At 42.7% G+C, this 26900-nt stretch overlaps 1 protein-coding gene across 1 annotated transcript; it reads left to right on the forward strand.

Annotated features, from left to right (window-relative positions):
• Window positions 1-26742, forward strand: camk1db (calcium/calmodulin-dependent protein kinase 1Db). The gene is made up of 11 exons (XM_082538398.1): window positions 1-818; window positions 12177-12308; window positions 14490-14564; window positions 17345-17483; window positions 18059-18185; window positions 18442-18517; window positions 19936-20048; window positions 22040-22118; window positions 22842-22929; window positions 23040-23202; window positions 24759-26742. Exons 1-11 carry the CDS (start codon window positions 724-726, stop codon window positions 24908-24910), a joined length of 1239 nt encoding a protein of 412 aa, XP_082394524.1. The 5' UTR covers window positions 1-723; the 3' UTR covers window positions 24911-26742.
• The last annotated feature ends 158 nt before the right edge of the window (window positions 26743-26900 follow it).

A 26900-nucleotide genomic window follows, 5' to 3' on the forward strand; every position in this document is an offset into this window, starting at 1 on the left:
TCCTAGCTACGCACCTGCCTCTAAATCCAACGCACATGTGCAACACCCAGACGCAGAAACACAGACTTGTGTTAACTGTGACAATCTATTTTTGCCGCACAGACGGACGCTGACACCGATGACTCCAGGACTTTCCAGCGGGCCGGTGATTTGCTGCAATGCGAACACTTAAATCGCTGCCTGCGCTGTCAGATAGATAGGCGGGAGCAGCAACCTCCCACTCCTATTGCTATAACAACCACAGGGCGGTCGGTGTGACTCGATGGCACAGCAGCTCGGATGCGACTGCCAAGTGTCATCCTCCTGCAAGTAGCCCGTCCTCTGCTCAAAGCATCGCCGCATGAACACTGACTGAATCCCGCCCGGGGTAGGAGGAGGGGGAGAGCCTGTGTTTCCCCCGTCACAGTGATCTGAGCACCGGGGAAGCTCAGGCTTGGGATCCGCTACGTCAAACAGATTAGTGAAATAACCTCTCGGAGTAGGACATACCTCCCCCCACACCCCCTTTGGGTTTGCCTGACTGCATGCAAGGGCTCAGGAGGCAAGATAGACTGTGCTGACAGAAAGCCAGGAAGCCCTTGGCGAAATAGAGAAGTGCATTACTTTTCTTTTCTTTTTTTTTCCTGGGTTGGGTGAGACGACTGGTGATCCTCCGGCAGCCTCTTTCTCTCTTTCTCTCTGTCTCTCTCTCTTCTTCTTCTCCTCCCCCCACCCCTGCGCGAAATGGCGAAAGAAAACGGCGAGTCCAGCGATGGATCTTGGAAAAAGCATGTCGATGACATCAAGAAAATCTTTGACTTCAAGGAAGTCCTTGGGACGTGAGTAACGCGATACACGCAGGCTTTGCGGGCGGATAAAAACAACAACAGAAAACCAACAACTTTGTGTCCACTTGTGCAAATTGGTGTCAAGACAACAATGCCACAGTGTAGCGGTTTTGGCGGAAATGAGCGCTGACTGACAGCTGTTGAATGTGTGCTGAATTAACTGGTTGACGGTGACAGACGCAGGCAGAAACTTACAGCCCGCTGATAGAGGCGTTTTAAACCCAGACCTGGAGCCTGATGAGTTTATTGTTCAGTGTGTGTGTGTGTGTGTGTGTGTGTGGGGGGGGGGGGGGGGGGGATCTTAATCATGTGTGAAGTCAGACTCGCGTGATGCCCCCCTCCCCGTTATGTCATGGTTCATTCAGAAACTACTGCGGCATGTTTCTGCTTTTATGTTTTTTCCCAGGACTGACGCGTGTATCCAGAGCTTTGTTAAGGCTGACATTTATTTATCGGCACAACTGTGACAAAGACAGCGGGGGCCTCTTTTGCATTACATGATGATGATGATGATGAAGAAATCAGCTCCCCCAAATTAAGGGGGCCATCTGTGAGGACTTTAGTGGGTGTTGTGCCTTGTTCTGTCGGCCTCTTGACTCTCTTCTCCAAACAGAGGGATGTATTTGAGCTGAGAAAGATCACGTCTGGGGTTTTATGGATCTGTGTCACTGTGGCAGATTCTTGTTTGTACAGTAAACTGCTGTGCTCTGGTTTGTGTGGACTTGTTTTTAGGGAAACCTCCCCTCCCCACCCTCCACTCCTCCACTCCCCTCATCTTTGGCTGAACTTAGTCCCTTGCCCTTGGACCACAGAGCAGGCGAATTCCACAGTTTATTTTGGTCTGCTGTTAGTGCTGCCTGACTTCATGCCTTTTTCTTCTTTGAATAAGTCATGCAGCACAGACAGAAGAGCCTGAGTGAATGAGCGACAGGAGACAGCCAGAGCAGGTCGTGCTCACACGATCCAAGCAGCCTTGTGATAGACTGCTAGGTGTTATCACACGTTTAACAGAGTGCAGTTCTCGCTGCTCTGCTCCCCCCCCCCCCCCCCCAGAGAGATGGTTTCCCCCTCCTCTTTCCTGAGAAGTAGTCATTGTGGTGTTGATGTTGTTATGAGATGCTGAGGGATGGAGTCTCCCCAAGGAAACATGTTTGTTTTCTTTAATTTAGCTGAAACTGGTGTGAAGCACAGTAAAAAAAACAAAAAGACAGGTCTCTGGTCACTATGGTTATGTGGCTTGTTCTTCGGAGCATCGTCCCCTTGTGTAAACTTTGATTAGTCTGTATCCTATCATCATCCTCTCATTTTGGGGGAAACTTGAGCTGTTCAGCGTGACTGCAGATCTGCTGTGCTTTCTTTTGTTTTTGGTTTTTTTCTAGCAGCATCATAAAATTCTCTGAGATTGGTGATTCATAAAGCGCACTCAACACTTCAGCTGCTGGACTAAACAGTCAGACATTCCTGCCTAGAGGCAATTCTGATTTTTCTTTTTTATTTCACCCCCCCCCCCCCCCCCCCGCAAGGCTTTCATTTGTGTGTGAAGAGCCTCTGAATAAGACCAGTGAATCATCATCATCATCATCATCATCATCTTCACTGAGACTTACTGTCCACACAATGGCCAGGTTGGAGGAACACACAACCCTCCGCCCACGACCCAGCACACATCTGCGGGGCTGGTTCGTCAGCACTCGGTTGTAATGGCACACACCGTACAGCGTGTACTCCTCTTGCCTGGCTGGCTGAATTCGAGTGAGGGCCATTTTTACTTGTTCCTACGCGTCTTAATCAGGAAGTGGCTTGTTGTTGCACTCCCGGGTTCACAACAGGCCACCTGGGGCACAAAAGCCCAGCGAGCTCGCAGCTTTCGCTGGGGATTAAAATGGAAGAGGAAGTGCTGCTGGTCGAAGGAGGGGACAGATTGTCTTCCTCTTCCTCCTCTTGCTCCACCTTTCAACTGTTGGTTCAGTTGTTAGGCTTCCAAATCGCTGTCCGAGAGGGATCATCCCTCTGGAAGTGTCCTGCTGCCAAAGAAAACATGGAAAGCTCATTAAAAAATTTACTGTGCTCTTGTTCTGATGTGCTTTTCACAAGTGTTTCCTTCTTATGTTACAATGGCAAACCTAAGAACCTGATGCATAGTAACATTGGACTAATGGCTATTCTGCCTGTTAAAGTAAATTTTACTGATCTTTAATCATGCATTTCATGCTTGGAGTGGATCTTTGCATTTTAACCTTGTCACCTTTATTCTTCGAAACGCTCTGAATGTGTTATCGTTCTCAAACGCACACCGCAATGATCACACCTCCTGAGATAAAGGAGGTGAATGTTTCTTTGCAACGACTGCCCGCATTGTTTCTGAGATGCTTGGATGCCCTCTTGCAAAGAAAGTTCACATCGGTGCGAACAAGACGAGAACAAAGAGATGAGATCCGAACAGTAGCTGGAGGCCAGAGCGGCTGATCAGAAACTGATAGGACTTTTAGAACAGGAAGCTTGTGGCCGTGACACTATAATGGTCTTGGCCGCTCTTCTCTCCCAGCTCTTTTGTTGTTGTTGATTTAATGAGATCTTCACCACTGAAAGGTAGTCCTCATCACTTCAGCTCTGCTCGACTTTGGCCTAATTTTAGGCCCCTAAGCTGCTTGATAGCCTGTTGGAGCAAGTTAAGTAAGCTGACGTTACCCGAGTGCAGCTTCAGACATCCCAGTGGGCGAAGAGTTGTGAGATTTTGAAGTATTTGACTGAGATATTACTAACATACTAGAGTCTGACTGTCAGCACGCTATTTTCCCCATTGTGTAAACATTTTAAGTCCATTATGCAAGATTTCTTGTATAAGTGAGTCTTATGTAAGATGCAGTGAGGTGAGACACTTCAGCAACCCGATAATTGGATTGTATTTAATGCCACAGATGAGTTTGATATAGATAATGTGTCTGTTACATAGTTTATTATCTTTAAAGCTTAAAATTTTGAACTTACTGTTAACACACCGGCCACATTTCTCTTCAGGTTGAGTTACGTTTGTGTCCACTTGATGAACAGAGGCTTAATATTAACCCCAGTTTAATTGTTCTGTTTTGGTCTCCACCAGCAGCTTCCTCCCGACTTTATGAGAGACTTGAGAATGAACCCGTTCTTTTAAAGCAAGCCATTTTGGTAATGCTTATTAGGAGTTATTTGAGGACCCCTTTCTAAATGAATAGGGGTGAACCATAGCTGTCGGAGGTCAATGGGATATAAAAACTGCATGTTTAGTAAATCTGTAGGTTCTCAGTCATCCAGGTCATGGTGGTCTAAGGAACAGGTTCTTAAATGCCGATAAGGTTTAAATACCTGGGACTCTCCAGCGTTTGGTTTTAGAACTGGAAAAAGTCTCTTGGATAAAAGATGAAATGTCTTCAAGAAATTTAAATTAGTCCAGTCACTTTCTTTTCAGGCTCCTTAGAGCTTGCATGTTTAGTAGTTGTTTTCCATGGGGCGTCATCAGCTTCTCAGATCATTGTGCAGGAATTTTGGAGTTTTGTCCCCCTTGTCTGCTTCAGTTCATTGAGGTTTGTTGGCATTTATTTATGCACAGCTATCTTAATGTCCTGTCACTGCATTTCAATGGGCTTGAGGTCTGGGCTTGGACTGGACCATTGCACCACCTTGATTCTTTTTGTTTTCAGCAGTTTTTCAGTCAAGCTTTGAAAACATGGCTTCACATTTCACTTTACAGTACTTTAGGATGCAGATGAGTTCATGGTTAACTCGGTGACTGCAACGTGCCCAGGTACAATGAAGGAAAACCCGACATGCAGAGGGTATTTTTCCAGTTACCTGGATCCACTTACCTTAACCAGCTTTGTGTGAAGCCAGTGTTATCAACTCGCTATGTTAACCCTGGTTGTCCTGATCTAGATACGAGCAAGTTCACATGAAAGGGGTGGTGCTGGCATCATCTGACCAATCACATTTATTTGTTTTGATCGATCTCCTTTTGTGGTCAGTAAAAGTGGAAAAGAACTTTTATATTAATAAAATTTATTCTGTTTGCCAACTGTGGGAAAATCTGATGGATTATGATCTCGTTGGACCATTAGTTTTTATTCTTTCATCGAAAGCCCCAATGATGTTTAATGTTCTAATGGCATGTAAATACAAAAACAGAATTCAAATGTAGGCTTAGTCTACCTGTGATTGATATAAAGTCCAAAGGAACAAATAGGTGACTTGATTCATCTATTGATGCATATTGAATAGCAAGACTGTTTACAGCCTATTGGTAAAAAAAAAAAAAGTTGAAAAAGTCAAGAAAGAAAACAGCATCTAAGAATCTGTATTTATTACTGATGTTCAAGTTACTATGGGGGATGCACCCTAGTAAGAAATGATTGCTCTTTGTAAGTACAGAAAACCCCGGTAACCACAAAGTTACCTGGATAAGATATAATTCTGCTTTGTCGTACATGCCTCTGGTCCTGTGTTTGTAAAAGAAACCCAAATCATCACCCCTCCACCACCGTGTTTGACAGTTCATATGAGGTGTTTGTGCTGATATGCTTTGCTTTGATCTTCATTATGAGCAAAGATCTCCTGTTTGGTCTCATCTGTCCAAAGGACGTTGTTGCAGAAGTGATTGGTTCAGATGTAACTTTGCTAAGCTAACTTGTGTTACCAGGTTCTTCTGAGAGAAGAAGCTTTGTCCTGTCAAGCCAGACTTGTTCTGTCTTTTTGTAATCATATTGTCATAAACTTTAACATTTTCCATGCTAACTGAGACCTGCAGATATTTGGCTTTTTTGCAGTTTTTTGAGCATTGCATGGTCTGATTTTTGGGTGAATTTGCTGGGACGTCCACTCCTGGGAAGACTTTGGATTGTGTTAATGCACACCTTAATGCTCCAGATCAGCAAACTGCCAGAACTTCTCCTTTTATAGAGGTTCTCCCGCTTGCTGATGATCAGTTAATCAAGTGTATTTGATTATCAGCTCTTGGCTGCTACTTACCCTATCAGTTCCCGTGGAAGCAGTAATGGTGTGCCTAGCACTTTCACAGGACTGCATAGAGCACTGCACACCTGTACTTCACTAAAGCAAATCTTCTAAAACATTATTTATTTCCCTACATTTTGTGGCTCAAATGCAGTCCAAAATGCTTTCCAACTACATCTGCTTTGAGTGTTTTGTGATGTGTTCTACATCCCACATTCTGAAATTGCAGTGTCAAAGTTGTCCTCACTTAGCTTCCAGTTTAGGAAAATTATCTTTTTTTCTCTAAGTTTGACATTCATAAATAAACACCAATATTAAACTGAGCTGTCCTCTCACAGAGCCCCACTTGTTGGTTTTGAAGTGACTGTTGTTGCCTCTGTGCATTGATAATTCTCTGAAACAAGTTGGGTCCTTGAAAGCTGCATGAATGCCGTGAAAGTGGAAGCTAGGCAACTAGGATGATAGAGGACCTTGGTTGCTCTGCCTGAAGAAGACTGTTTACCACTTCCCACCATCACTGCTGTTCTCCATCTACACTGACTGTGCACAGACATTTCCATTTGCATCCGTGGCACCTCTGACCGCAGTGAATGCCTGCACAGCCATGTTGTGTTATCCAGTGTACTCGGAGAGTTGGAAGGATACAAAGCTGCCCTGTATCAGAGCACAGGAAATGTAATTGCACTTATTAAAATAATTCAGCTGCTATCTGACAGACTGATCTGTGGTTTCAGACAAGATTATCTTGTGCTCTTGGGAAATATTTGGCAGAAACCTTTTTTTTTTCAGCTCTTTGTGGGCACCAGTAGCTCTTAACAGCCTGTAAACTGACCATCGCTCTCTTTTTCATCATCAGTCCAGTGACCTCAAATTGCACATTACTGGAAAGTAGCCTGAGGTCCACAGGGTATTAGAATAATGGCTCCCAGCTCCACTTGTAGGGACCTTAACAGCTGCTGGATTTCACTGGATGTATTAGTCGAGTTCGTTTAACAGGCAGAAAGCCATTTTTGGCTGGTTGGAGAGAAATCCCCCTCCTGCAGGGAATGTTTGATTTATTTTTCTGCAAACTGGCATTTCTTAAACCAGAACCCAACATTAAAATATTCAGCCTACTCTACTACAGACAATATTTTGCATTTTTCTTTTCTATTACTAAAGTGCTAAATCTCTTCATTCAGTAAGTGGCAAACTCTTGTGTCAGTTGATTCAGCCAGATTCATTTTTGTTGAAAAACTGTTAATTTCTAGTTTATTCACAGGTCGACCTGCCAGTTGTGGTAATCTATGGTAAATGCCAGTTGGGTTCCACAGTGGTGGACGTCGGCCTTCAGACAACCCTCATGAACTCTGTTTCTGACATCAGTGGCCTGCTGGAGGTCATTTTGTAGTTCTCTGGCAGTACTGATCCAGTTTCTCTTTCCATAACCGAGTAAATACCGTTCCTGGTGATGGGTTAAGTACCTTCGGCCCTTTTCAGCTCTCCTGGAGTAACTACCTCTCCTGAAATCTCCTGCATGCTCTTGAGACTGTGCTGAGAGACACAGCAGACCTTCTGGCGATGGCACATATTGATATGCCATCCGGGTGGAGCCGAACTACCTAATAACACCAAAGCAGCTGAAACTGATTAACAAACCCCTCTGCTTAACTGACCAGATCAGTCCCAGAAGTTTGAAGTTTTAAAGGGACTGGATGTATTTTGCAAGCTCACAGATGCAGCTTATGCTCCATTAGTAGCACCAACCTCCATTAGATGAGTCCTACAGCTGCTGACGAGACTTGGACAACAGTCAGATATCATCAAAATTTCTCTTATTTCAGGTCTTGCCACAGCATCCCATATTGGTTAACATCAGGGCAATGATGTTGAATCTTTGTCTTTTTCTTTTGACCGTTCAGTGGTTTGCTTCAGGTCATTTTTGTCATATCTGCATCTGCCAACCTCTCCTCACATCGCACTTTCCTCTAAAAGTTCTTGCTTTTTCATTGTTCCCTCAACTAAGCTTCAAACATAGTGTGCCATATTCAGCTTCTAACTCACCTTGCCTGCAGAACATCCCAGAAGTTTGGTGGAACATTCATGTCCTTCCATTAACATCATTTCTATTCAGAATTTTATTTTTCCCCCTAATAATGGGATTTTTAACAAGTTGTAGAGATTTTTGCAGGTGCTTAGCTGTTACTTCGGGTTCTTTATCACCTCGTTCAGGATTACACGCTGTTCTCTTGGTGCGAGCTTTGCAGGACACCCACTCCTAGGGAGAGGAGTAACACTCCTGAATTTCCATTGTGGACACGTTGCCTTATTGTGGACTGATGAACAATTTAGGCTTTAGAAATTCTTGTGTAGTGTGTTCATTCTCTGTAATGCATTTTCAGGTCCTGTGAAAGTTTGTGTGCTCAAGGCCTGACTCATCTTTGTGGAGAAGCGTAATCACCAGACTTTCTATGGTTTCATTTATGGCTGAAGGGCACTACTTTATGTGTTCCACATAGACAATAAAAGACTGCACACTGATGATAGCAGATTTTGAGGGATCGTGGCTGAAAATTTGTAAAATTAAGCCACCATCGTAGCAGTTTAGCCTTCTGCGAGAAAATGTTGTATCCTACAAGCCTGACTTTAGATTTTGGTTTCCAGTCTTAATGAGGGAGCCCACAAGGTTTCCCTGAACTGATTTCGAACTCGACTCAGGTTTCATCATCGCTTCTGTGTCTGATTTAAAGGTGTCGCCTCACTTTTCAGGAATGACTTTAGGTATTACCTTACCTGGATTATCGACTTCCGACTCTTCCATCCCATATGTTGCGTAACTGCCCGCTCTAATGCATCTTACACAAGATGAATCAGTGTGATTACCCCGCAGTAACACAATGCAGGCACCGTCTGTGAATATCAGTAAGCAAGGCTCTGTTGTCAAAGCCCGCCACCTCCTCCATGAACGTACTTACTCCGTCAAAATTGCCCCGCATTTTTATAATCGCCAAGAACAACCAGCTGAGGTCGTGGCCTAGAATTTATTTATTTTTTCTTCTAGATGAGAGATAGGAGGCTCGCTTTGCATCTGCATCTGCAGCATCAGCCTCTGGTTTCATACAGAGAGCAGCCCACATTTCGCATTAGTCAGCCAGTTTGAGTTGGATATCTGCACATGGTGGTGTTGTGTGACTGCAGACTGTCACACACAGCTCGTTCTGTCATCCAAGAGCAGCGAAACGGGGAGCTCTGTGGCTCTGGGAGGAACTTAAAATTCAGACATTATTGAGTCAGTGTGCTGACTTGATTGTGCAGTCTTTGACACTGGGTCAGGAACAGTTTGCAGGCATACAGTCATTTTCATTGTGCGTAATATATTGAGATAAGGTTCAATAAAGGGTCCAATTTCGATGACTCTTTCTCTCATCACTTAGTGCTGCTCCCAAATGGCTGTTTAGTTAAGTTGCACTTTCGCTAATGATTATTGTCACTCCTCAGTTAATTATGCAGCTTATAAAATACTAAACTAATTCCACTTGCTAGATTGGAGTAGGTCAATTCTCAAATCTGAAACATGGAGCTTGAAAATATTCATCACTTTTGCTTTAATAGTTTTTTACTTGGCAAACTTAGTTTTTGTCTGATCAGTTTAATTCTTGCATAACTGCATCCATGTGTATGCATGTGCACACGCAGTGTGTGGGCAGCAGCATTGCCATATGCATGCTTCTAGCAGAGATCACACGTATTATTTCCTGTGAATGATGAACTAATAGAATTAATTGAGTCAGAGCTTGCAGCACAGTTTGTCATGCTTCATGCATTGACATTGTAAGTTGTCATTCACAGGAAGTGATGTTGCTGCCTGTCAGTCTAGTGAGCAAGGGGGACCGAAACCGTGTTATACACCCTTAACCATGCTCTCTCAGTGAGTTCATAGGCTTCCTGTGGTTTTCTTCATTGTGTTTCCTTTGCTGCAGAAAGCAGAACACATGCTCTGAAAAACCACGCTCGAGAGTTGCTTGTCAGGCGGCGCGTGCTGATGGCGGAGGAATTTTGCACTTCGAATGTCCGTACAGCTGTGGAAATTGGTGGCGTGTGCTGAATAAGAATGACGCCCATTGCCTTAATGGCAGCAGCAGCTGTGGTGGGAAGATAGTGCTGTAACAGGCCAGCAAGTAGTGCACCAACTCATTCACCTGCACAAGCCCTTGAATTTGCATATGGTCCCACATCATATGTCAGAATGAGGTCAAGTCAGAAGGGCGCACGCTTCCAGCCTTCACCGTTCTGTTTGCGGTGAGTGCACTCCACCTCATCACACCTGGAGCATGGCTTTGCAACAAAGTAGTGTGCGTTTGCCCACACAGGCCTCTGTTTGTGTACCACGATACTGACTGACCCTCCCCCCTCTGTAAGAGGGAGGGATGGGGGATTAGCGTGGATTTGATGGCCATGGTGGGACTTACTGCAGCCAGTGGCGCTGAGTTTACAGCCTGTTGGGAGGTGGTGATTACACTATGAAAACATAATGGAGCCTTTGATGTTAGTCGCACTGGGTTTGGGAACACTGTAGATCTTCACTTTCTGTATATCCACACATAGACTTTAATTTTGATCCAGTAATGTAATAAACGAAGGGCATTTTCCTTCTTTTCCAATGAGCTGCCATTAATATCACGTACTTCCCAATTAGTAGTGTGAATCTATTGAAACAAGTTTCCAGTTTTGACAATAGTTAAAAAAAACTTGTCAGTACTGTCACCTAATAAAACTGAAAAAAAATATGCTTCAGCGGGAAATCTAAACCACTTCAGCGTGCTGTGTCCACATAACCCGATGTGCAGTTACTTTTCTTGAGAGGTGCACATCAGGTTATGGCGTTGGGTTGAAGGGAGTTTAACCTACTGCCTATACTCATCATCTATGCACGAGAGAAACATTTATTTCCTGGGGTGACGCGTCGCCAGCTGTAGCAGCTCTTCCTCGGTAGCCTGGTTGTAATAAATGATGTGGATATTTTTCTTTCTGTGAAGCATTTTTTTGTTTCCATCTTTAGCTGGAACTGTTTTCTTGCATATTTTGAAACATACTATGCTTTGTTGGAGCAGCTGTGACAACAATTTAGTACTTGAAGAACTAAACTGTTGTCAGGCGGACATGGACTCTCCGTCTCAGACATGCCTGGGCTTGTTTCGTTATAGCCTGCATGTAGATGGATTTTGTTGCTAAACTTGGTATTGTTGCAGACAACATAGATGAAACTTTATTAATCCCTCGGGTGGGTTCCTCCGGGAAATTCAGTAACATGATGTGGCACAGCCCTACTGGCCGTGGTACTTTAGTAGTAGTCATTTATCATTCAGATGCCTCTCCAGGAAGGAGCTCATCCTGCAGGTTGCACAGACTCCAGTTCCTTTATCTTGAATTGCAGCTGGTGTCTGTGGTCTTTACTGTGCTCTGGATCTGCTGCCAGAATCTTCCGGTGGAGACCTGTTCTCACCAACCGAGAACCGACCAATACTCTAACATTACAATAAGAACAACATGTAAAAGCACGTAGAAACCGGAAAAGTGGATAATATAGATATACTTGCAAGAGGAAGCCCTAATGTCTGCTCCTTCAGATGTAAAAGGAACATACAGGAAGTAACCTAAATATTTCAAACTATTTTGGGCTTAAATGTGATGGTTGATTTTGCAACTTGAGTAAAAGAAACTCGGTAATTTTGTCATAAGGAGTCTTCTTATAATAATTACATGATATATTATAGCACCACCTTTTTGAATAATAATTCCTCTGTGTTATCCTTTAATCCTAATGAAAGACATTAGAGTTGTAAGACTGTGTGCTAATCAATAATCTGCCTTTTAGATCATAACAAGCCCAGCTCACGTGACCCAGTAAATCTTTAAGAGCTTGACATCGAACCATCCTGAAGGTGTGCAATAAAAACAAGGAAAAAAGTCACCACGCTTCCTGCTCAGCAAGCTTTATTATCTATGTGGTATCATGGCAACAGATACAGATTGCTTGAGCAAATATTCCCCTAATTTGGTATTTGTTTTTAAAGGCGCTCACGTATGGAAGCAGATGGCAGAGGAAGACACGCTATCTGCCATCCTAAATGGGTGTTTTTCGAGGTTTTAAAAGTGTTTGCTGTGCTTTTGGCTGCGCGCAAGCGTCAAGCGTACGCCAGCACAGAAGGCTGCTGGCCATAGTCGGGGACTTGGCCAGTTCTCAGTAAATATTCCCAATATGCCGTTTGTGTACTCTGGCCTGTGTGCCTCTGAGTGCCCCCTATCTACTCACTGATGATGTGTCAATATTGTCTGAGCGCATATAAAGCAGGACTCTTTCTCTTTTTCTGTCTTGCTTTCTTCCAGCGGTGCGTTTTCTGAAGTGGTGATGGCGCGGGAGAAGGCCACGGGGAAGATGGTTGCAATCAAGTGTATCCCGAAAAAAGCGCTCAAGGGGAAGGAGACGAGCATTGAAAACGAAATTGCCGTCCTAAGGAAGTAGGTACCTCACATAGGCTGCATGTAAAAGTGCCAGAAGTGACCCTATTTGGATGATGCGGTGCCCTAGTTATCAGCTAATGCTTCCAAGCTCGTGAGAAGACTGCACATTGCACAGATACAGAGACTTGCTAATCTGGAAAAGAACCTGACTCATAAAGTAGAATTTCATGCACCAGAACTGGAGCACAGACCTCAGGACAGTGCAATCACTGAGACTGTATAAAAAAGACAGCAGACTTGGGTTCAGGGTTGGGAGCAGAGCGTATACAGAGGGCGAACAGCTAGCTATGACAGGGGGGGACATTTGACTCAAGACACTTTGCTATTCCACAAAGCTGAAAAATGCACTTCCATTCAGACATGCTAAACATAATTACAACCATACACGCTCAGTGGACTCATAAAGAAATGTAGCAGTCATAAAAGTGCAAAAATATCTTCTAGATTGCAGAGGCAAAGCAGGGGGCGAACAGGAGAGAGATGTTGTTTAGGTGCAGAAGTGAATTAATGAGCTCACCACACACTAGAACAGCTGACTGTGAGCGCACAACATCCTCAACACATTTAATTTGTTTTGCAATTTTCAGCGGTTTAAAAGTAGCTGTAGAAGCTGGAGCTGCACAGGCCCATCAGCTCCGTCATGCTTGTTACCATGATTGCTGCACATTGCTACTGTTAACCAAATAATTAAATTAAACTTGCACTGCAGTAACTTATCAGGCGATGGATGTTTAAGTTTTTCATTATTACCGAACTTCATTGCTTAGTGTAAGCATAATAATAGAATTCAGCTGAATGAACAGTAGGGGCTACCAAACCAGGTCTTCACGGCCCTCTACGAACTTGCTCTGTCCCCATAAAAATCTCAGCTAGAGCCGCCTCGCGCTAATGCCATCAAGTTTCAAAACACCAAGATGGTGTTCATAAAATGTTAAGCAGTCACCAGTGGGTAATTTAATTATGACTGTGGTCATCTTTTATATACAGTCTATGCTTACAATCCACACACAAAAAAATATTTGACAGATGGTGCCCTTAATAAACAAAAACCCTTTTATCTCAAGCTAACATTGCTGAACTCCAAGTCAGTGAAGCCTGGCAGAATCTCTGTTAAATTGTTTTTACTGTGCCATGTTTATCTCTGATTTAAAGTTTGGTATTTTAACTTCACTGAATGATGAAGCGAGACTCAAGTGGCCTTTCGAGGAACTTTGTTGACCCAGCTGCAGGGTTGTTTAGCAAGGTTCGTGTCATCCTCTGGGGAAACTTGTTTCTCTTTCTCTGCAACCCTGAGCTGGTTTATTTAGTCTGTTTATTTAACAGTCATTGTCGGGCTTAAGTGACTTCCTCACCTAATCCCATCTATCGATTTATTTTGCGTGTACACACATAGACACACACCCACACACCTACAGGGTATGATAGGATTGCTCTGACACCAGGTGACACTCCATCCTCCTCCAGGGCCTGATGGGTAATTGCTGCAAGAAGCTCAGTTATCACTCACTCTTGAAGTGAGTGCCTGGTTACAGTTGCTATCCTTTGACTTCCTCTCTTTTTCCCCCCCCTCCCTGTCATGGTTACGCATCCATTTTCCTTCTCGTCCTCTTACCCTTTACTCGTCTGTGTTAGTCTAACAGGCCTCAAACCGAAACCTCATTTTCATTCTGGACTTTGAAAAGGAGAGAAGTTGTGAAGATTGTTTGGTCCTTTGAGACTCTCCCCGCCTCCTCTTTTTCCACCCCCACACTGGCCCTTCTGAAGATGCTCTGTCATCTGTGTATCACCTTGCCTTTGCACACTTTTTTTTCCCCTATCTTGGTTACCTGGACACAGGCTCTCCCAGCATCTGTGTTATTTTCTTCAGGTGCTCCTGCTAACAGGGGTTGCCGTTCATGACTCATCGCTCCGTGTCATCTAAGAATCCCCACACTCGCTGCCATTTACAAAAGGTTTTTTTTAATTTCCCCCACCCTGTATGAACAATACATTACACTAGGTTCATTTTTCGTAACTGTGGACGTGCACACATTCTATAATGGAAAGCAAAAAGGGCTTTCAGTCGACAGGGCATCATTTTAACCAAAGAAAAGTCTAATTAGACCTCATTTGTAGCCTGTGCTGAAATGAACAGAAGCTGACAGCAAGAAAAGTGAATTTTCTTTTCTCCTTCTGCAGGATAAAGCATGAGAATATAGTGGCTCTGGAGGACATCTATGAGAGCTCAAACCACCTGTACCTCATAATGCAGCTGTAAGTACATCAAGCCACCACTGGTCAGCTCTTTGCTTCCCATTTGGCTTGTCATTTTGATAATGTGGTTTTTTGTTGCTTTGTTTTTTTTGCTTGAGTAAGTGTCTTTAATATCCTTGAGACATCTTTGCTGAAGTAAATGCAGCAATGCTTTAAAGAGACAGGAGTCCATTTCTGTAAGAGTAGTGCAATTTAAAAAAACAACAACAACTAACGAGTATGTTTCCATGCAGTACTTTAGGTCACATTTGTGTTTCTTGCAGAGATAATAATCAGTATATTGTTGACATTCCCTTATATGTTCAGTAAACATGAAGCTGAGCCCACGAGTTATCTTGGCTTGGCATAAAGACTGGAAACACTTGGGAACAGCTAGCTTGGCTTAACTTTAGAGGCAAAAAAAAGCATGAGCTTTTACAAAGATTTTACAAGGAGCTACATGCTTATAATGGACACTACTGAATTTTATTTTTAAGAAAGAAACAAATATCACAGATAATGTGATAGATGTGCATAGATCCACAGGCTATATATAAAAGATGGACGTAACCACAGTGACAGCTGATCTGCTGGTCAGTGAAGTGCCTTTTTCAGACCTTGTGCTGAGGATCGACCTTGTTGCCATATTAGTGTTTTTGAAATCGGATGGTGGCTATAGACTGTATATAAAAGATGGACATAGTCACTGTTTTGTAACATCAGCATTGCCATATGGGATACTTGCGGGCTATTGATTTATTTATTTTGGAGCTAAACGATACGATATTTGAATGAGAGTGCAGCGGTATCATGTAAGGCAGGGGTCTCCAACTCCAGGCCTCAAGGACCAGTGTGCTGCAGGCTTTAGATATCAACCTGGGTCAGCACACCTGACTCAAATGATTATTGCATTAACAGGCCTCTGGAGAACTTCAGGACATGTTGAGGAGGTAATTTAGCCATTTAAATCAGCTGTGTTGGATTAAGGACACCTCTAAAACCTGCAGGACACCAGCCCTTGAGGCCTGGAGTTGGACACCCCTGAAGTAAGGGAAGCAGGTTTGGTGGGTGCATCTCACAGCAGGAGATACTTGCTAACAAATGCTAAGTAGTGGACTGATAAGCTATTACTGTTTTATTCACCAAAACTGGGCCCACTGACTTGACTTTTGGATCCAGCCTCAAGTGAAGTTTCGGGCATTTTAGCAGTAGCTTCTGAGGGTATAACAAACAAGGGATAACTCATGTTTACATTGTAGCACAGCCTGCTATATTGTCCTCCTTGTCTCTAACAGGGACAAGGAGTAACAGGGACAAGTAATTTTCAGAATGAACATGTGAAACTTGCTACTGAGATGCCAGACTCACCAGGAGAAGGTTTACTGGGGCTGTAGATCAAATGAACAGTAGGCTTATTTTCTCATAGACATTTATGCAGACTTCTAACCAAAGAAGTTGCTAACTGCTAGCCTCCTCAAAAAAATAGCAGGTTTAAGGCACTTCTGCCATCACTTCTCAGACCTTTAAGCTGCACTTTTTTTTCCATTTTTCCACGTTGTTGTCATGAATGAATTACTTAATAAGATTTTTTGTGTTTATTGTCGGGTATGGCTGTTTCCACGGTTGTTTAAGCTCACTGTGCAGCTAAGAATCACTTTTAGGGGACAGATGGGAGGATGGTATCAGTCTTCTTATCCGATTGTCTACAAGAAAGATGATCAATTTATCCTTATAGCAACAATGAGGAGCACATGCATAGCTGTCTGTGGAGTGAAGTTGTGGGATAAAAGGCACTCTGCAGAAATTCTTCTTTGCCATTATGCCGTTTTCCTGCAAACTGCACGTCTTCATGATTTCTGACACCTTTTTCCCTCCCCGGATAATTTCACAGCATTTGTGAGTGATGCACCAGCAATTTAGCCATCCATTACCCGGCCTCTTTGTATCTCTCAAAGGTGCTTAGTGTTTCCGAAGTCTCACTTACGTAAATCTTATTGGTAGCACTATATGAAAGCGCATATTCTTAACTTAATATGAGTCAGTGTTTTTGGTGGGAGTTTTGCCTTTTGTAGCTGCAGTTTAAAGTCATTGAAAATAGCTGGTTCATCAGTTTCAAACAATAATAAACGACTGCTGCATAATGAGTCATCATAGATGGAATTAAAAAAGAAGGTATTTTAGAGCTTTAGCAATATTTCATAGCCGCAAAGTAGATCATTTCATACAGATGAAGCAAACAAGAAGATGCCTACTTTTAGCTTCCTTTCCTTCCTTCTTACAGGTTGTTGTGTTTTATAAGTTGTTTATTTTAATCAAATAAAAAAAACTATTACATTGGGAAGTGACTAAAAGCTAAACAAATTTAAACTGCAGGCATAAATTGGATTATACAAGAAGTGACTAAACTATAGAAATGCATGCAAGGAGCTTCAGTAGAGATTTAGAGGAAATCCCTGAGGGTGAACTTCAACAGGAAGGCTGTTTGAGCGATCCGGAGTGTTGGTTTGGAGATTTTCGTGCAGGTACAAATAAGTAAAGAAGCCCACACTTTTCCTGTGCAAGGGCCCTTTCATTCACTGCTGCATGTAAGGCGTGCAGCAGCTTCAAGGGGAAAATGCAAGCAGGCAAGAATTTGTGGTGTTAAAATGAAATATCAAATTAGAAAGAGCAAACAGTGATACATAAAATGAAAAACAGTAATGCGTTTAATCGTTCTTTGCCTTACGCCTGCTTTTTGTAAAGCACTGCAAATACAGTTTTATGTAACCTTTCCCTCTGCTGTTGTGTGCGTGGACTGACAGGGTGTCTGGAGGCGAGCTGTTTGACCGCATTGTAGAAAAGGGCTTCTACACAGAGATGGATGCCAGTCGGCTTATTCGGCAAGTTTTGGACGCAGTCAACTATTTGCACTCCATGGGCATAGTACACAGAGATCTAAAGGTACTGCGGTATTTGATATTCATAGTCAAACTTCTTTTTTTGTTGGTGTTGATGAGCTGACTGCACTTTTAGTGCTTAACCAGGAAACCTCTTCAGTCACCCTGTAAGGAGGAAATCCCCGCTGTTCAACCTGTGCGAGTGCCATTATACTCAGTACTCATGACCCGCAAAGGTTAAATGTCAGGGATTTTCCTTTTCTGAAAAACCGTCAGAGCTTCCTGGATGTCACATTTTGCCTGACATCTTAATGTCTTGGTGACTAACATCAGTCTAATCGGAAGAATCTGATTATCATCTGGTGGCTGCCTTCCACCAACCACTCAAGTTAACGTTTACAGCCATGTGTGTCCAGACTTGACCTTTTAGATGTAAAATGTTGCGGCTTTATGATTTAATCCAATTAGAGACTGTGTAAAAAGTTGTTAAAAATAGCTTAAGTAATGTCTTTCGTAGCAAAATGTAGACAAAGAACTGCCACAACTGCTGCCAGCGCACACATGACATGACTTCTAACTAAACGCAGACAGACATGCAAATGCATAAGTTTCAGCTTTTGTCTTCTTTTATGCTTTCAGCCTGAGAACTTGCTGTATTTCAGTCCTCACGACGATTCAAAGATCATGATCAGTGACTTTGGCCTGTCAAAGATGGAGGGAACAGGTGGCGTGATGGCCACCGCCTGTGGGACGCCAGGATACGTCGGTGAGGATGCCCTCTGACGCCCTGGCTTTGCTGAAAACTTACTCAGAGACAATTAGATGGTCTCGCTGGCTGAACGTGACCTAATTTAATCTGCCAGTAGCTGCAGGTTAACCTTAGCCATCTGCTTCAGGCACTCCACCAAATATTCACATTGTCCTCCAGCCTCTGTGGCGTCGTGCATGCAGAAAACTGCTAGCATTGCTTTACTGCATAAATATATATGATGTTTTTAAAAAAGAACATTTTGTTGTTGCAGCTCCTGAAGTTTTAGCACAGAAACCTTACAGTAAAGCTGTGGACTGCTGGTCTATTGGGGTCATCGCTTATATTCTGTGAGTAATCATTTTAAAATTCTGCCTTAGTTCTCATACAGGGAGCATGCTTTTCCTTTGTTTCTGTCCTATTATACAGACGGTCAAACTTCCAAATAAAGAGGTAAAAGTATGAGAAAGTGAATCAGCTTGTGATTCACAGCTTTGTTGTTTTTCTACTTCCTACTTTTTTAAATTTATTTATTTATCATTTTTATGTAGGGAAATCTGCAACAGTCATGGGATACCCAGCAAGTAGACAGAGCCTATTTATGGACCACAACACCAAAACCAGCTGCATCTCCCCTAAAGTGTGCTCATGGGGATTCCTTGACAATTAGGAGTGAATGGGACGAAATGGCTAAAAATGATTATTTACTGCCAGCATAAAATCTGTAGGGATTTTTGCAAACAAAGCCCCTCTAGTGAAGTTCCTAAATTAAAAAGAAGAAGAAGCTTTGAGCTGTAAATAAGCATAATAGGCCCCCATTTAAACAGAAACTCTTTATTCAGATCAGAAACTGAGCGGAAAACCTCAGTGAGATTAAAAACCTCTTTGCTCAAAGTGTCCTGATTAAGAAAGGGAGATATATTAGTGAGCAAACACAATGAAATAGATAATAAGATTGAAAATGAAAGATAAACGGCGGTCTCTCTAGTCATGCAGTCAGCTGATCTATTAGGATGTACTGTGCGCAGTAATGCTACGAGCTAAATGCTAGGAAGCCGGTATTTTTGAGCAGATCAAGAATTGGACAAAGATGAAAAGCGGTTAAGGGATTCAACTAAGTTATTAGGAATCACCTCTGTACTGCCCGGATCTCTGAAGTGGTTGCAGGCTGACTATTGGTGCCATTTCTTGACCTTGTGTATATAAAATTATAAAATAAGTGCAATTGGGGACAATTAGGATTTCATATCTTAAGAAAAGTAATAAAGTGCAGTATATAAAAGCAGTCTAAACAGCTGCTCTTCCTATAATTCAAAGCCTGGAAGGCTTTCAGTAGAAAGTGTTACACAAAGCCGCCAACCTAATTATGCAAAGTGGTGTCGATCCCTGGTGTAATGATCTTTTCCTTAAGTGCAGCGAATTTTAAGGTCATTAAGTGTTTCTGATGTTAACAAAAGACACTTCTGCCTGATGTTTGCTGTAGAAAAAAGTTTAGTAATAATAATAATAATAATGCAAAAATTCCCAATCATGTTGCACATGTGTAATTTGAATGCCCGCACCGTCTGTGCCTCTGACTGTTCTCTCTCTGTATTCATGTGCTCGCCATAATCCCTCGGAGGCGCCTCTTGTTGCGTGCTATGCGAAAAATCAAACTGCTTGTAAATGAGATTGGACCACAGCAAATCCTTTTAGATTTGGGTTAAAGTTTGATGATGGCTTTCACACTGGCTGTCGTTGTGTAATCGCACCCTCTTCATCTTTTCAGGCTTTGTGGTTATCCTCCTTTCTACGATGAGAACGATTCGAAGCTGTTTGAGCAGATCCTCAAGGCAGACTATGAGTTTGACGCGCCGTATTGGGACGACATATCTGACTCTGGTGAGTTTTAGCTGTCAGTCTTTGTGTTGGAGGGAAATATGGTAACATTTCTATTTCATGAATTCTGTACTTTACTTAGAAATTTTATGTAGAAGAAATAACTAGACCATGGTTAGCCAAATCCAAAAATGTAAATTGTGTCACTAAATAGAAGAAATGATAGCATCACCTCAGTTTCCTGTTGTTAGCTGACTGCTGTGGTCTACTGCTGCTGTAGCTCATCTGCTACAAGATGCTCAGTTCAGAGATGCTCTTGTGCGCACCTTGGTTGTAACAACGGGTCATTTCAGTTGCTGTTTCCTCCCCTCAAAGCACAGTACAGTGAGTTCACTGTACTCAAACGGTCTTCACAGTCACTGTATATATGTGCAGCAGAGGACGTTTGGGGTGCAGTGGAATAGATTCACATCATAGATGTACAGCTGACCAATCTGGAGCAGCTGTGTGATGCTATCATGTCAATATGAATCAAAATCTCTGAGAGATGTCTCCAGCACCTTGATGAATCTGTGCTGCAAAGACTTAAAGCAATTCTGAAGGCAAAAGGGCGTCCAACCAGATACCTAAGAAAGTGGCCACTAAGTGTATATATCAAAATTGGCCACCTTTAGGTTCTGTGTGTGTTTTGAAGTCCAGAGTTTTCAGTTTTGATATTTTTGTCTGTTGAAACTGGGTGTAATGATAATTTGAAAGGTGTGTTGAGCTTGTTAGCTAATGTTAGCACAAGCTGGCTAGTTTCCTTGCCAAGGTGTATTTGTGAAATCAGCTGGGATGCTAGCGACAGCCTTAGAACAAAAAGGAATCTACTCTAAGAACTGTACTTTCATGGGCCCATTCCCGAACTGAAATCTCTCAAAATCTTCTGCCATCTGTCCAAACCTATAATACCAGCTCTGATCATCATGTGAGACTATGAAGGATCTCCATCTTTGTGTTTTCATTGATTCACTTTAATCTACAGACACTTTGCTTTGTACATGTACATTGTAAATTTGTAGAAGCTTTACTTCCTCTATAGAGAAGACGTATAAAACAAATTAAAAGCTTTTTGTCATTAAGTGACTTCTTGCAGCCACCTTGTAGTAACTTCACAGCTCTCCAGGGGGCCACGGCACATAATTTTGGAAATGCTTCCCTTGCATACCTTATTGCATCTTATCTCTGAACAAGCAATATGTGGATCTGACAGAGACACCCACATTGCTGCACACTCGTATGGTCGCAGCATGTTAGCCACGGGGTAGCCATCTGGGTAGCCAGATAATAAAGAATACCCTGCTTGTTATTGTTTACTTTATTTTACTCTAAATGGGACATAAATGATCAGTCTCTATGGACGGCATGAAAGTAGGGATTGAGACAAGAGACTCATTAGGAAAGCGTTTAATGAGGGCTTAAATCATGAGGAAAAAAAAGGAGGCTGCTGAGCAAAGGGCAGAAATCACTAAGAAACCTAAAGACACTGCATGTTCATGCCGGCCCGGCTTAAAGCATACTTTGCATCATCATCTCTTTTGACTCTAATGTGGGTCATTATTTACTAAATGAACATCACGTTGAGTTCAGTAAGACTTAAAACTACTGAATGAGACCATAGACTGATGAGGGTAGTGTTTACTGAGGTCATAAACCAAGTGAGACAGAAGTTCATTTTTCCTATAGACCTCCATATATTTAGACTTCTTTTCACTGCCACCTGCTGGGCATTAGAAAGAATGCAGGCTTGGGACCAATTCGCTATTAATACTCTAATGGTTGTCGACTAATAATAATACTTAATTGGAGACTTCAACTCTGAATTTATTGTGCAGTTTTGGTTTCTCTTTATCTATTTAATTACATGCGTTTTGTCTAGAATTGTATTAATATCATATAAATTCACTTATCCAGTTCAGGGTCGCAGGAGGAGTGGGAGCCTGTTACTGAATGATATAGTTTTTTTTCTCATCTGGATGAACTTTTGACTTTTTGTTTTTTAATTCCCTCCTCAGCCAAAGACTTCATCAGCTGCCTAATGGAGAAGGATCCAGAGAAGAGATTTATTTGCGATCAGGCCCTTCAGCACCCCTGGTGAGAAACTGACCGTCGCCACACTGCGTCCCATCCAGACAATCACAGGGAACCACACATCTCGGTGCGATTACACAGCAGTGTTACGCAGATTGCCGGGCTTACGCATTTATCACGGAGTGCTCGTCCTCCCACTGTCATCTGTCACCATGGCTTCGAGCCGCGAGTCCACCTCTGCTCTGCATCGCCGGCCCTCGGAGAGAAATCTGCTGAATAAATGGCTGCCAATTAGTGGCTGGTGTCGTGAAGGATCCTCGAAGAATGTGGACTCTGATGAACAATTGGGATGTCTTCCCAGGCCTGCATCAGAGCTTAACGAGAAAAATGGCGTGGGCTGCTGTCTCCAGCTGAGGTGGCCAATAAGTCCTTTAGCCAGCGATGCATATTTTCGAGGTTTCGGGCAGGTGGTCCCTCTGATATAAATATGTGGCTTGTGACACCGGTAACAGGTGTCGTAACTGAGAGAAATGACTTTCATTGACGATATTTCATGCCGAGATATTGTGATGAATGAGGCAGAACATGATACGGTGTGCGAGCACCTGCTGAAACATCGCCCCATCAATCAAAGACGTTTTCGCTGAATGGGGAAAAAATCACGGCAGCAAATTGGAAAACAGCATGAGGATTTTACACATACAAATATAAGTCCTCTGGGTAATGCTGTTTTGGTTTGTGTGTGTTGTCTTTTATATTTGATCTGTTTTTTTGTTTTGTTTTCAGGATTGCTGGAGACACTGCTCTGTGTAAGAACATACATGAGTCAGTGAGTCGACAGATGAGGAAAAACTTTGCCAAAAGCAAATGGAGGGTGAGACTTCGTTTTTCTCAGTTGTTCAATATCACAAAAGAAAAAAACACTATATTCTAATATTTTCTCTGTCTTGGTTACTCTTGTCTGTTTACAACATCTCTTCACAGCAAGCCTTTAACGCCACCGCTGTGATCCGCCACATGAGACGCCTGCAGCTGGGCACCAGCTTTGGCAGCAGCATCTCCAGCTCCAGCTCCGTGTCCAGCTCTCAGAGCCGAGGTCCAGCCAAGAGCCAGTCTGTGGACTGCGCCCCGCTCTCCCTGAAGGACTGTGAGTGACATTTCACACACGACCACGTCTCAGTTTTAGCGCCACGCTCAGCGCAGCCTTTTCACTCTCCTGCCCACTTCATTAAGCTAAATGACAACTGTTTAACAAGCTCTCGAGCTGTGAGTTTTTTCAAATTAAACAGTCTAAATGGAGTTTAACATGTGAAATGTGGTCCTAATTTAATTTTTTGTTGAATTTAGTTTGATGTCAGCGCTTACAACACTGTGCAAAAGTCTTGAGCCACCACCCCCCTATTTCTTTCTATTTTCCTAACAAAGAGTGATTTTGAAAGTGGTCGTGAGCATTAGCTCTCCAGGCTTTCTGAAAGCCTTTCAGAGTTTTTATTTGGACATTGGCTGCTCTTTACTCAGTCTGAAAGGCACGTTCTTAAGAAACTGAAAAAAAAATCCACCAAAGCTTCGGTTGATCAGCCCAGTGCTCGCTGAAGCATCAGAAATGGTCTCAGTAGAAGAGTGACTGTTAAGAAACCATATCTAAGGGAGGGAAACGGACAGAAAAGGCTGATGTATTCCACATTATACAAGTACTGGACTGAAAATCAGTGGCAACAGGTCAGATTAATCCAAATTTAAAATTTTTGGTTCAAATGGTCATCAGTAATTAGAGGTACAACAGTATGGTTCCTCCAAATTCTTCAACTTCACCTCAAATCACCAGCTAGTTATTTGAAACTTAGACACAACTGGGTGTTCCAACAGGACAATGAGCCTAAACACGCATCAAAACTAGTGTAGTAATGCATAAAGACAGCTAATGTTTACCTTCTAGAATGGCTTTCCTGAATCCTCGACCTCAATCATATTGAAAATTTGTGGACTAAGGAAACCAACCCATTTAAATGATCTAAATTGTGCAAAGAAGAGTGGTTCAGCGTCCAGCCAGCTTGTACCACAAGCTGGCTGATGGCTACCAAAAGTAGAAAATTATAGAGAAATCCAGATTGTCTTAAGACTTTTGCATGTTATTATAAAAATGATCCACTTTTACAAAAACACATCTTTGACAAAGGGGAAAAAAATCAATGCGGCTTCTCAAATGTGAGGATTTTATTTTTTTTTAAATTAAAAGCTAATAAAAATAACCAGCAGGAACGCTGTCAGTTGAATCACTCTGCTGTAATGCACAACATGAAAGTGTTATCAATGGTTTTACCATTTATGTGATCCAGGATCAAATAAAGGCTCAAGTAGCCATAAAAAGGCAGAAGCTGAATAAAATGATGGGTTCTTATTGGCGTACAGAGAGGCTCACAAACACTGTTTCTCTGAAGCATCTGTAGATCTGTTTTTCAAGGGCTGTTTACGCAAAAATCAGCTGCACTGTGGGTTGTGATTAACATGTATAGATGACTAAATAATCCAGTATTTACAATATTTTAGTATTTATTCGTTTAACTTACAACTACAGGGTTCAATTGTTACAGGAGATCTAGCAAGCAGTTGTGGTCGTGCTCATTATTATTTGTTGGCAACTTTCTTTATCTTAGAGTTAATGGCATGTGATTCATTGCTGAAGGAAATCTTTTTCTCCCACAGGTCACCCTATAGAGCCTCTGCCATGTGCTGCTAAAGCGTACCATCAGGACTCAGATGCCCCCTCTCCCACTCGAGAGGAGCCACCAGCGTCGGCCGAGCCACCCAGGCCACGACCCTCCACTGTTACCGTCATCCACACGGGGACTAAATGACGCCAGGTTCCGCGGGAGGTGAGCTGGGAGACCACGGAGCTTTGAGACTTGGGTGGGTAAAGAAGAAAAAAAAAAACCCATCCCAGGCCTCGTGATTCAGTGTCGTTACCCAGTTTGCCCGTCCCGCCACCTCCCATCAGTTTCTGCCAAAACGAAAAACAAGAAACGGGAGGAATTTAAGGAGCGCTGGCTCAGCTCCATTTGGATCAGCACAGCTTCCCCCTCTGCTTCCCTTCACATTGTCATTTAGACCTGGAAGCACAGAGGTGGGGTGAAGGGAGCCTCTCGACCGAAGGTGTTACTGTGTGGAGGCCGTGCTCAGCCTGGATCAGGGCTGCCTGGCAGATAAAAGAGTGTCTGGTCTCGAAGTGCCACACTAAAGGAAACTCTTTATTGAAGCTGCTGTCTTTTCTGTTGTTTTGGGACGGGACCTTCCACTGTATGCCTTGTGTCGATGTCCTGCCTGGAGCTGCTGAGTGGAGTTGTGTTATGCAAGTGAAATATAAGCTTCAAGCTGTGGTTACTAATTGTGACATCATCTGCACTCTGAACTTTCTCGTTTTTTTTCTGGCTCACGGCATCGTAAACTCCTGACGGTAGTGATGTTGTTCCTTTTTAGCTTTTCAGTGAGTGGACGTGAAGCAGGACGGTGTGTTTTCAATCATGGCGGCGATCGCTGAGGGGACTACTGCGTTGCACTAATGTATTGGAATATTTATTTTCTTATAATACGTTATGAATTTTTGTAAGAATACCAGTCGCAGAATCATGTAAATGTGTTATTAAATCAAACTGAAGTTGCCGAATTGTACGATACAGTATCTACTAGTTGTTAGTTTGTAATTGCTGTTTTATTTGATGACTTGATTGACGTGACTGTGAAGTCCTCTTTAACCACACGAGGGCGACCACACGTTGTTGCTCTGTGACCAGTTCTCAGGGATCTGCAGGGACGTGAAGGTGAAGCTGACCAAACTCCAAGTGATCAAGCTCTGCTGTTTCGGTGAACATGGTGAGGTTATTCCTTTAAAATACTGCATATTGTTCTGATGTGCCAGAGATGTTTCCTTTCTTTTAAAGCAGTCTTGCTAAATAGTTTTGTTTTTTTTTCTCCCTTTAAAAACCTGGAATCATATTTGGATGTAAAGAAAGTGTTGACCAGTGACGTGTGAATTTATGTCTGTAGTTTTTAAAAAAAATGAAAAAAATTACAAATGAATGCGAATGTATTCAGGAGTCGAGACCAATCCAATCAGTGGTGTCCAGTTGAGTAGTTGAAATATCGTGCTCTGCTTCCGCTCGTGAAGTGGCTGGTCTGAAAACGGCTCACTCACTCTGTGTTTAATCACTGTGCTTTCATACCAGCCTGTTGAATTTAGCAGAAAGACTCTTTCTCCTTCTCTCCCTTACCGCTCGCTCTCTGCAGACTTTCACACAGAGCAGTGAAGGCATCTGTCTTTGTATTTTTCTCTGTGGTAACCACTGGATTTTTACCAGCTCAATATGAAAGGAGAAAAGAAAGAAACCCTTCACGACAGCATCTCCAGTTTTGAGGGTTTTGCAATCTTGAATTATCCCCAAAAAAGAGAAGAAAATGTGGTGAATATCAAAATGGACTTTGAGCTTTTACTTACTGTAAATACAAATCTCAACAAGCTTTGGGTTGTGTTTATTTTGGTCTTCCCTATATTTCCCACCACCTCTCCTGGATCGGCAAAAGAAAGCAAATTATAAAGCACTGGAAGTCCCTCAGTATGCATGTATTACATATTATTACTGAAATGTGCTTTGGAGTTGTAGAGATTTGTGCATTAAAAAGAAGCTTGTTTGCATGTGTGGTGGTTGTCATTTTTCTTTAAGTTAGATTTTGTACCCATTGCCTGTACAGTTTATATGGCATACTGCAAATACCCCCCCCCCCCCCCCCCCCCCCCCCAACTGCATTATCTATAATCCAGGAGTCCGGGGCATCCAGAAAAGTTGAACACTT

The sequence above is a fragment of the Aulonocara stuartgranti genome (assembly GCF_965226115.1).
Source record: "Aulonocara stuartgranti genome assembly, chromosome: 7".
NCBI classification, from domain to species: domain Eukaryota; kingdom Metazoa; phylum Chordata; class Actinopteri; order Cichliformes; family Cichlidae; genus Aulonocara; species Aulonocara stuartgranti.

Coding starts and splice junctions, on each gene's coding strand:
- camk1db (XM_082538398.1), top strand. CDS start 724: ATGGCGAAAGAAAACGGCGAGTCCAGCGATGGATCTTGGAAAAAGCAT. Junction 14,565..17,344: donor CTGTACCTCATAATGCAGCT/GTAAGTACATCA, acceptor GTGGACTGACAG/GGTGTCTGGAGGCGAGCTGT. Junction 17,484..18,058: donor TAGTACACAGAGATCTAAAG/GTACTGCGGTAT, acceptor TTATGCTTTCAG/CCTGAGAACTTGCTGTATTT.